The sequence below is a fragment of the Cydia splendana genome, chromosome Z (genome assembly GCF_910591565.1).
Source record: "Cydia splendana chromosome Z, ilCydSple1.2, whole genome shotgun sequence".
Taxonomy (NCBI): domain Eukaryota; kingdom Metazoa; phylum Arthropoda; class Insecta; order Lepidoptera; family Tortricidae; genus Cydia; species Cydia splendana.
The window spans coordinates 4,872,261-4,884,796 of NC_085987.1; the positions used below are offsets into that span (position 1 = coordinate 4,872,261).

At 33.2% G+C, this 12,536-nt stretch overlaps 1 protein-coding gene and 1 long non-coding RNA gene across 5 annotated transcripts in view; both read right to left on the minus strand.

Moving 5' to 3' along the window:
• Positions 1-10,387, minus strand: part of LOC134804294 (aquaporin AQPAe.a) — a 109,542-nt gene extending 99,155 nt beyond the window's left edge. The window contains exons 1-2 of one of the 3 annotated variants that reach the window (XM_063777298.1): positions 10,073-10,387; positions 2,558-2,626 (exon numbers count right to left, since the gene is read on the minus strand). In XM_063777298.1, coding sequence (XP_063633368.1) covers positions 2,558-2,626; positions 10,073-10,094 — 91 coding nt within the window. In that variant the 5' untranslated portion in view covers positions 10,095-10,387. The remainder of the gene's footprint in view (positions 1-2,557; positions 2,627-10,072) is intronic. The other 2 variants (XM_063777299.1, XM_063777302.1) reach the window with 2 other exon arrangements.
• The window catches only part of LOC134804314 (uncharacterized), a 538,216-nt gene that overhangs the window by 99,155 nt on the left and 426,525 nt on the right, over positions 1-12,536 (minus strand). The window lies entirely within an intron of this gene.

Genomic DNA, 12,536 nt, shown 5'->3' on the forward strand with positions numbered 1-12,536 from the left:
TTTATAGTGTTTTAATGTGTTCCACTAATTTTCGTTCGGTTGTAGTAAATTGAAAGCTTGTGACGTAATCTCAACGTTTGAAATGCATTTGGTCCATTAAGAGGATAGTGGGCTCTTGAATTTAAAAAAAATCTGTATTTTCTGTACTTAATTTTAATAATCATATAAAGCCGTCATGGTACCAATTTCTCTGTTTGAAAAAACGATTAATAATGTTACATACATTATTACTTAAGAAAATAATTAGGAAAAACGTTGTGTACGTATTTTTGGGTCACTCTGTAAATATCTAAATATTAAAAAAAAATGCTCGACTCGCTGAGCGGTTTATAATTATTCTCGATAATATATGTTTTAATTAGAAAGGGCTAATGCGTAAATGCAGGTCCAGTAACCTATTTTTTTGAAGCCTGACCAGGGAATATATGATCACGCGCCATGTTGCGGAATTTCACTGGAACTAATATTTTCATACTATACTGAACTGTCACTCTATACATGAGAATAACAGCGCCCTCTTGACAATAATACAGATTTCAATGTGGCACATTTTTTCCTTACTAATAACAAACCCATGTCCTTTCGTGCAAACGTAGACATGACTTAAGTGCGTAATAAATATTTTCTCTAACCATACAGGAAAACCATTACTGACTCCGTATAAACAGGATAATTAAAACGATTCCCCGGGCAATTGCGGTCACTGGTACAAAAATAAACTTAATTTCGCAATATAGTTGTAAAAATTACGCAAAATAATAAGCTTACTAGAAACCACAGATTATTTTTCATTGTTTCGTCGGCTAACAATACATTGCCATTAAATTGTTTTCCCCGATTTAAGTAAAGTCGTAAGAAGGTTATTTGTTGTTATTTTAGCTGTGTCAACTAACGTAGTATCAATACATGACCAATAACCGAACCCCTAGTGTAAATTTGATTCGAGCGTGATGTGCGTGCGCGTTTGTGATATGTCTATTTTAGTATAGGATTTGGAACAGCGCGCCAAGCGGGACGTTTTGGAAGCTCAAAATCTCATACAAAATGACACTTAACGCAAACGCGTATAGGTCACGTCACGCTAGCGAATGAACACTAAACTAAGGGTACCGTTTTGATTAAGATGAAAGGGAACGACGTTACCTGACCGCTTCTACCTAGATCTAGATATTAACATTATAGAAGACTACGAGTATTATTAGGAGCTTTAAAAAAATTGCATGAAAATTATTTTTTTCACGTAACTCTTATAATAATCAAAAAATCAAATATTTTCCATAATGCAATATCCCGGGAGGGAAATGAGGACTATACGTTTATATGGAGAAGCAGTGGTCCACTATCCTCTTAAGGTTTTACCTGATTGGTCACCATATAAAATCGAATTATATAACAAAAACTATTTCATTGGAGCACTTTTAAAAACTACCTACCTAATTAATATCGATATCGTGCTAAATTATGGACGCCATTTTGACAATACACTTCCGCGTATTTTACACTCGCCTTAACAAGGTGGAATGTGTCAGTAAAATTGTATCTCAATTTCATCAATTAGTACCCGACGTGTGTTCAATCTATATGACTTTATTCAAGATCATGGCTTGACCGGGCCTAAACAAAGTATTTAAAAACTGTGCAACTAAAATCAACTATATATAATTAAATTTGATTTCCAAATTTTCTTCGGCTCGGGATGCACATGCATCATGAAAATTTAACCTCCTTTTTGTCGGTTAAAAAATGAACAGCGGTATAAGTATAACCCCATCGGGACGGTTCCAATAAGGGCAAAAAATTGGTACCTAATGATGCTCAAGCAATAAGAAGGGAAACGGGGGATCCATTTGAATCACGATATGTACTTAACTGCTGCATATATAAATATTATGGACCAATACCCATGTAGAGTCCTCAGGCTTAGAAGGACTCCACATGGATATGTACCTAGTGCAAAGTTAGAGTTAGACCAAGACAAAACTGCAACGATTTTGATAGCACACGCATTGCAAGTGTTATTTATACTTACGAAGGTTAGAACTTTGCCGTTTAAAATAATACTTGCACTGCGTGTGTTGGTCTAACTCTAGCTTAGACTTTAGACCGTATAGGTAATTCTGATTTATATTTTATTACCCACATGCTATATCCAAATCTCTCTTACAATAAGTAACATATGCACAGGTAATAGTATATTTTAGGCGCTTTTAAACAAATATTGACCTCGTGTTCTAACTCAACCGACCAAGGAGGCCAAGCCAATCGTTAGCGCCGTAGCGAACGAAAAGCCTCTCTCTCTCTATCACACTAAAATTGAAGAGTGATAGGGAGATATTAGCGTATCGTATCAGCGTAAACGAAAGTCATCTAGGCCCCTGGACCGCAAATCAATATATTTATATTTAATATAATTTGGTAGGATTTTTCCTACCAATTTTGTTTTTTTTTAATGTTTTTATCCCGCATGCCTTTATGGACTTTCCCGTACACGTACTAAGTTTAAAAGTCGTAAATCGCATGCGAACTTTTAGCTCAGCACGGCACCATGCGCTCTTACCAGGTCGGTCCAACGGGAACGCGGCCACGATCTGGTCGGGCTCCGGAAACGTACCGTACGCCGTTGCAGCTGTGGAATCGACTAAGATTTAAATACGTGTACCTAAGTATCAATTTTTCTTATGCAAAAAAATAATTTTACAAATTATTCTCAGTAAATAACCGCTTTCGAAATTATGTGATAATGATTTCGTCGTTTCGTGTTTTGGGAAATGCTCAAAATGGCGGAAATTAGCATAAAAGATGCTTAAGTCTTTTATGCTAATTTCCGCCATTTTGAGCGTCAGCGTCTATGGCGCTTAAGACTTGTGAGTTCGCTGTGATAATGACTCAACCAAATATTTTTTATTTTTAATATTTTATCTTATCGCGAGGTCTACAGCTCACAGAGCCAGAGTTTATTATAGCCCGAAATATTTACATGTATATTATGTTATTGCAAAACTGACTGCACTAAACTAGAAAGCCACATTTATAAATCACATAACGACAAGTATAGTTCTTTGACTTCATATGGCCATAAATCTGTCATGTACGACATTCGCGCGATATCTTAATGATTAAACTGCATACAGTGCATACATCATTATTCTCAGTAAACAATGTTAGTCACCAATTCCATACTTAAGTAATTGTAATATATACATTAAATGCTCATTTGAAGCAAAGAATTCGCTATAAGTAGCGATCATTATACCCTTATTAAGTAGTAATCGGTAAGAAAAACCCTTGGTTCAATATAGTCATAATACTCATAATATATTCAGAAATGTGTTCTCTAAGTGGTAAACCGTAACTGATAGCAATTTCATTAATGTTTTGTTTCTTTGTGATTATGGGATTTGAAAGTTTTACTTGCATTTCTGTTATTTTTAACTTACTTAGTTCTGCGCAGATTTAGCTTCGTCCGACACTGGTAGGTAATATTTAATCAATTAGTGAACTTTGTAATTAAAAACATTTCGTAATTAGTGTAAACTGTCATTACTTAATGTCATGTTTAAAGGCACTTAGCGCTATCACTCTAAATATTAGTTTTTACATTATCCAAGTGTAGGTAGGTATCAATAGGAAACTACCACTATCTGTCATAAATTATATCTGTAAAGTAACATAAAATTAACCTCTATTAACCTCCTGTCTGTGTATGACAACGATCTTGGTCGAATTTTTTGTCATCTTTTTGCATTTTATCTAGAACGATTTTTTTTGCTCTATACCTACTCGTACAGAGCTACCAAGGTTTGAACCCACTATTTTTGAAAGGTTACCATATCATATGTTGAGCATCTATATTCTTTTTAGGATTTTGTTGTCCCTGAGCAAGCTTTAAATTTTTGCCATTTTCTTCTGTGTAGATAGATCTACCTTAACTATCGATTCGTGGCATATCTCAGTTGATAAATTACCTACGTGTTATAAACATAACACGACAACGCCATCTAGTTTTAACAAACGGCAGCTTTTTAAAGAGATTGACACTCTGTAATTTATTTTTCTCTGTTAAATCTATAAATAAAGCTTACTAAATACGAGAAAAGTGATCTTCACAGATACGTGTTTGACCTATTTTCTAGTAAACAAACCGCAGGAATACTTGCTGTGTTTTTGGCACACAAATGATTCTAAGAAAACATCTAAAATAAATGATAGTGACATTTAGAAATTAGTTTATTTCCCGAATATCTCATTGTGTAATATAAGAACAGCTGTTTAAACTTAGCTTGTAGCAATTACACTCTGAAATTTTCTTTCAAATTAACTTATTTTCATTGCTTTGTGAAGGGTATATGTAACTAATACATATTTTTTTACAACAAGCGATGATTCGTTCATAAAATGTACACGTGCAAAAAAATAAATAACGTGCTCAAGAGTAATATATTTTGGTACTTTGGAATTAGTTACTCGTAGTAATTAAATATTATTCATCAGTAATCCTATTCACTTATCAATCTCGATGTTCAAAATCCACAAAGGAAAAACTTAAATTAAAAAAAATGTCTATAAAATAACCTTTGATTTTAAACAAAGTTTTCTGGCCGTCTAAACTAAAAACATATATTTTGATGCATTTCGTTTTCGGCAATCTATTGCTTTTTAAATGTCATATTTATTTTAAGTATTATACATAAACATAATAATAATCCGTTTTATAGAAAAATATTAAACTTTATTTCGCTTGCGTCAAGTCTGTGCTATTTATGTTTTTATGGTCAGATAGTTGAATATAATGCATTTACGAGTAGGTCTATGTTAACTATGAGTAGGTTATGAATGCATTTACGAGTAGGTCTGTGTTATGAGTACGTAGGTTATGAATGCATTTACGAGTAGGTCTATGTTATGAGTAGGTTATGATTTAATTTTATATATTGTTTACGAGGGATTCAAGATACGACGCTTAAAGAGACTTTGCTCCCGAGTGGGACACAAAAAATATCACCTCACCAACGCGAGGAAAATACTAAATATATATCATTCAAAATCTTGACCAGGCGCCTATTGCACCATCCTACTGACCCGGGGTTAACCGGTTAAACCGTTAACCCAAAGTCAAATTGTACTGGTAACCATGGTAGCTCCAGGTTTAACCGGTTGTCCCGGGTTAGTGGCCAACGCCAGGAAACAATTCAAAATTAGTACCAGATTACTTTGATACTCTTGTGTATAAAATGCAATTTTCACATCAGTTTTTGAAGAATAAAGAGAGCATTGAGCTGTTGCGGAAATAATATGTTTTTCATAATTCCTGATTGTTTCATTCATTTTTTCAAGACCGGCAACCGCAGTATCTTATTCTAGATATAAGCGCACGTCACCCAAGTATGCGAGCTACGTGCGATAAGGGTGTATGAAATAATATTGCTCAGCTGGCCAGCCTATTGTTCTGGCTAGAACAATCACCTGTTATCGCACAACTATTACAGTACAGGTGTGTGAGATGATTTAATCGTAATGTTTTTGTGCTCTGTGTGTATTTATTCTGATTGATTGTATAATAAACATTGAAGAGTGCTGGTCAATGTTTTTCATTAAATTCCTATTGTACTTACTTACCTAGATATATTTTTATACTCTTGAAATATGTAGATTTCAAACGAAATAGTGTCGATTATTTTTTACCGACGTCGTGATTGTATTATGGTAGCGGATAGAACAATGCACTGAGAGTATCTTTACTAGTTTTACTGGTTTTACAAATAGAAAGAATTATGTCTTGTTAAAGCTGTTAATTATTACAGGTAATACATGACTATATTTATATTTATTGTAAAATAGCTTTTAATGTATTATTATTGTAAATATGTAATTATAAAAAATATTAGGAGTAGTTATTTGTTTTTTATTTTTAAACATCATTACGTTGATTTAATTGGTCGCAAATCACATGACGCTGCGAAAATCGGGCATTTTCCATAAATGAAACGCTAGTACCATTACCACGCTGTTAACTGGAAAATAATCTTTATTACAAAGACATAAGATCCAATAAGTCGGTTATATAAGAGATATTTATTTATTTATTTATATTTATTTAACATATTACAAATACCTTACAGACTAACATATATATGCATTTTATATAAACTTAAAAAACTAAACACTATTACATGATACATATGTACTTATATTATGATAAAAGGAATTGTGTAGTTAGGCCGTATCCGCTCGGAAAGTGTCGGAACGCGATCGTGAACACGGATTCTTGGCGACCCAGGCAAGGAATTGTTAGTAGCGGTAATAATGGTTAATAAAATAAATAAATTCATATACAAAATTATGTAAAGTACATTAGAAATGTATGAATTTTAGAAATGTATGTTAAATTTCATTTAGCGTCACTGTGCAGAGGGGGAACGCGGCCAGTGTCCTGGGAACAATGCCTCAGGCTAATTTAGGTTTAGACTTATGATCATTTATTGATAAATAGATGAAATAAAATAAAAATTATATTGAAAAAGAACCATTTCTAACTATTAATAAAATAAAAAAAAATCAATAAATGTGTGACAGTGTGACACCATCCAATGCTCTTAATAATTTTAGAATTGCAATAAATAATATTATTTGTATTAAGTACGTAAATATTTCTGTCTAGACGATACTAGCCACTTCACATCATACAATAATCTGTCATAATAAGATCAATGATGCATAAACCTGCTTAAGCCTCATAAGAGCACAAACAACATTTTGAAGTGGCAAATAAAGATATGAGAATTCTGACACAAGTGCCGACAAAAGTAAAAAGGTCGTATTGTGATAAGAGGCTAGTATGAAGATACGCCTTTTTTGCGTAGCATGATCAAGTGCCTATCATAATTTAAGTGCTACTTTATAGTAGCACCGATTTAATGATCTACGGGAATTTTATATTGAAAAGCAGTAAATATCATAAATATGATATAAATTATTATACATTTCTTAATCTAGAACTGTTTACTTAAATATGTAAATGTATAGTCGTAATAAGTTGTTATTAATAAGAAATAAAAGTGTTTATTTTTTACTTTTTCGCTGTTTTCAGAACAACAGATGCAACATCAGAAAATAAATTATTATCATATGTGATTGAAAATAATAACAATTTATGCCTAGAACAAATACAACAATAAATTCATTAAAGTCATTAAATTAAAATTAGAATTAAAATAATATTACATTGGCGTGATTGGCGTTGAGCGAGCTTTTATAAGATAATTAAAGAGAATATTTATTAAGTTACTCGTAAAGTCTATAATAAAATATCACGTCAGTGTAAGTTTGATATTAATTAATTAGTTCTTGGATTTGTCAATGTCGAAAAATTTCACTTACTACAGCAAAAAAGTTTTATCAATAAGTAATTAATGATGTAATTGTTAATGTGATAAGGCAGATATAATATTATTTGTAATTCGCTGATTTAAAGTGTGGATAGGTGTAATGTAAACTAAGAGCACTCATGCATTGCAATAAAATAGGACTTATTATGAGTTATACTATTATAATAATACTATCTAATCATAGCTTGTAATATTAACGAGATTTGATGGTTTTTACTTATAAAAATTATAAAACCTACCCATGTAAGTAAATATCGTATAGTTATTATTATTATAAAAAAATCTCTATGATTACTTAAATGCAGGTTTGCAGGTGCATTAGGAATTTTCGTAATTGCGAATTCAGAATTTTTCAATGTCTCCAGAAACATACCCAAGCTGTAAATATTTCACATATATTTAGGGTGAATAGTATCTAAGGATTGGACCTGGCACTATCGGCCCCTTGGTTACGGTAACCTTGGAAGATTACCGTACCCAAGAATTAAGCCATATATGCTCTCCCCTGTTTGATTTTAATATAGTCTTATGTGTTTACCACTGTAGGTATTTAAGGGCAATATACGACAAGAAGAAATTTCTCCCAGGAGGCCGATTTTTGAAATTCGACCGCTCGATTTCGTGTATTTCGTTCAATGATATCTCCACTACTAGGCATTTAAATTCTACTAGTAGAATTGAAAACGAGTGGTCAATACCACTCGATTCCCAATTTCTATCGCTCGTATTTCAAAAATTTGCATTTCGCCGTTTTCTACCGATTTTCGAGTGACGAAATCGAACGATCGAAATTCAAAAATCGGCCCCCTGTGTTGATACATAATTTAAGTACCTACCTATTGTTCTTCGAAGACTAAAATTATGTCACCATTCGAGTCTTTCGAGTCTAAATTTGAACAAAACTCGGTTTTACGAGACTCTGCGCTAAAAAAAACAGTTTATAAGTCCCGAGTCGAATCCTTTAATGATATTATTTTAAGCGCACCTCAAAAGGATCCGAGCCTCCGAATACAGACTTCCTCAACAATACCTACCTAACCCATACATTTTATATGAAGACAATGCATATTGAATATTTTGTGAAAAAAGAGAGTTCTTTGAAAAGGACTCAAAGACTCGGGGCTCTGACAAGTTAAAAAAAACTTGAGTTTCGACTTAACTACATGAGCCTGAAAAAACGAATTGACAGACTATATCTATATATTTTTGACCTTGGACATAAACATATTTAACGTACTCGCACTTTTGATAACACCACGAGAGGAAACTACGCAATCAAGGATAAATGAACCTATTCATATACTAACTATGTATTGTATTTTTCCTTGTACCTCATTAGGGATATAGATTTCCTTGTCAAAAAGTAGTTTTTGCGTGGTAATTTTGTAATTTAATTGAAAAGGAATTAATCAAAAAAGAAGTTGTCGTTTCCGTTTAATAATTAATAATGCTTATTTTAATAAGTATGTGATATAACGATTTTAATTAGGTATTGCCAACGAACAAGAAATAATATTTTAAGTAACCGTATTGTAACATAATATGGTTAGTTATTATATTATTTCTGCAATTGTAAAATAAAATAAATATTATCGATAAAAATCGCGAATTTGCATATTTAAATTGATTCAGGTGGATTTTATTGTAAACAGTTTCCATCCAAACAGTTGCACATTTGAATCAGAACAGTTTCTAGAGAACATTGAATTGCCTTTTTTAAATAAATCTAAAATATAAGGACAAAATAAAAAGGAAATAGCATGACATTCTTCGTAAAATGGTTCGTTTTGACTTCAGGAAGAAAACCTTTCCCCCTTTATCGCAATAGCTAATTTAATAAAATAACATAGTTAAAAACGTAGAGCAATAAAAACGAGTTACTTTATTTGGAAATTCTTTTACATTAAATATAAATATTGATAAAAAAGCATTTTGCATTGTTTTTTAATAACACGACTAAAATAACTACATGAGTCCTGTTTCATGCCCCTATATTATATTATAACATCGATAAAAATACCTGAAAAAACATTCGCTGCCAGGTTGAATAGGTATGTAATTTCTTTAAAGACTTTAATTCGTCTACACTACAATATAGATAATTAATAAATTAGTAGTACCTACAATACCTACATGTTCATACCTATAAAATTACATAAGCCTTTTTTTAAACAACTATCTTTATTCAATAATCATAAGTAATACATAGGCAAAGGGTTAGGTAATACATATGTGGGTAGGGTATAAAAGTGGTTTCAATCGATGTGTGGAAGGGCGGCACTGAGTCGAACCCAAGCCATTACATAAGCCTTCGTTACACATACACAATTAGAAAAATTAATTAAATTATAGACGAGCAAGTAGGTACTTAATTGTGTAAGTGACTTTTTAATTTCCATAATATGATCCGTTGAAATGAAAGTGACATACTGAACGCCTATCTCGAATGTAATGTAACCGTTATTATTTAAACGCTTGAAACTCGAATATTCTCCGTCTCGCTTGAATACAAAGTGGAAAAACTTTCAGTACAAAATTGTTTCAGTTGATCATATTTGACCGATATTTGATCATATTTGAATCAATTCACTTTCGTTCCAACTCGCAAAAATCCGTAAACAGAAAAAGTAAAAACCAAAATATTCCAATTTCAAAAATAGGAATATTTAAACTATTTCGAAACTTACTTTGCGTATTCTTGGCAGACATTGTGTTCGTTCGTTCGTCACTACAGGGATCACGACACGACCGTTGTACGGCGATGGAAAATAAATTAATTACGATTTTTCAGCCGCGTGTGCTCGATGCCGCGCTCGGACTGCTAGTGGCTTCTCCCGGTGAATATATTTATTAGGGCGATAAGTGGTAAATAGGTGGATAAATACGGTTTTATATGGTGACGGATGACGGTTATATCACTGCCAGGAATATAATAGAGTAAAATTTAACCGGCATAGTAAAGCAACGCCTGATCGCGCCGGTGACATTGCACGGTCGGCGTCAAAAGTAAATGGCTTGCACTTTGGGCTTCCGTAGTCAACAAGAGCGTATGCGATTCTCCGTCTATCACAGCCAATTTACTCCGAAAGTCTGGACGGTTGATATTATGTTGAAATTAGGTAGGTACACACTACACAGCCAGTCGCTGATCTAATAAAGACGTATTTAATGTAAGTTCTAACGAAAATATAAATTCAAATGTACTTACCTACATATGTTACTTAGTGATAAACTGATAAAACTTATAGAGAAAATAAGCGAAAAGCTCCAAAATTACTGGGCCAAAAATTTAGTAAAATATAATGCACAAAATGATGTGAATGGGTCGGGCCATATGTGGCTTTCCATCAGAGAAGGGTTCTTATGCACATTGCACATGGAGCATAAGGAAAGGACCCTTTAGGCATTAAACGCCACTTACCTTTAGTTTAGCTTCGCGTTTCACATTTAGCCGGTTTATGCAAATTCTGACCACTGGTTCGTTTTCAAAGCGTCTTAGATCCTTATTAATTTAATGTACTTATAGCATTACATTTACTAGATTTAATTATCAAATATAAATAAAATTCGGTCCTTTAATTACGAGTATAAACTGAACGACCCTGGCACGCCTAAGACGATAGAGCCCTGATTTTTTTTTTGTTTTACATCATACATGTTAAAACTGCCGAAACGATTTCGATTAATTTTGGATGAGTGTACACGCATATATTTCAGTGTTCTCAATTTTATACTACTTACCGCCACCCAGCCACCCAATTCGAGCCTTGCAAAAAACAAAAGGTATTGTAAAGGGGCCCACAGATTACCAGTTCGCCGGACGATTTTCGCCTGTCAGTTAAACGCAAAAGACTGATATCGTCCGGCGAACTGGTAATCTGTGGGCCCCTTTACAGATCTTCACTTTTTACTTACTGCACCTATAAACATCCTGTAATATATTGATAATACAATTAGATAATTTTTAAACCTTAACTCAGTAGCTTATCTATGATTAATGCCCAAATTACATAAAACATTCTAAAATAACTTTATCAGTAATAATTAAATCATTTTACTTAATGATTAGCACCGATAATCAGCCATATTACTTTTACTAAATGATAACGACCATTTCACACATTTTATGATAACGGGGAATAATTCACTGTGGTATTGGATAACTGATAGACTTGAAGCTTATAAATAACTTATACCTACAACCAGTAACCGGTAATACAAGAGTAAGTATATTATATGCTAACTTAGTACACCCCTATACTGCCCTCCTAAGCCGAAAAGCGCTATCTCAAAAAAAATGACTTTGAAAATGGAATTCTCAGTCATAGAAACTAAAGTATAAGTTAGCAATGAATTTTCTTTTGAGATAGCGCTCTTTGGCTTAGCAGGGCAGTATACGTCTACCATCAGTTTTAACATTGACATAACGCTCACGTCTACGTAATTTACTTTCTGTACATCTCGCTTGCACTAATATGCGAGTACGAGCGAGATGCATAGAAAGTAACTTACGTAGACGTGAGCGTATATGTCAATGTCAAAACTGATGTGTAATGAACTGTGTAAATTTCATTCGATTGGGTGACGTGACGTACGCGTTTGCGTTAAGTCTCATTTTGTATGGGATTTTAAGTTTCCGAAACGTCCCGCTTGGCGCGCTGGTCAAAATCCCATACGAAATGAGACTTTACGCAAACGCGTACGTCCGTCACGCTATCGAATGAAATTTACACTAGGGGTTCTTTCTGACTTGGCTAGCGATAGTACCTATAAGTATAACACTATTACCATAAATCTTGGCAAATCTCTGCTATGTTTTGTCTCTTTCTAACACAAAATGACGATTCAGCCAAACGATAATCAACTGCTTGTTCGATTTGACGGGTATTAGGTATCCACGTAGTTACACTATTAGTTACACGATATAACAAAATTGACAAAAAAAAACAAATTGTAGTTATACTGAGCAGTATAACCATTGGAATCATATCAGTTAGCTGTCATCAGAGCCGGCGTCTCGCTCGCACTAATACTTGTGCACTAATATGTTAGAGGTCTCATTCATTTGTAGAATAGTAAATAGTATAAACCTGTACTTCTTGCTGTAATCCTGGCCAACATGACATGCATTTAAAATGTGATTGACGTAGT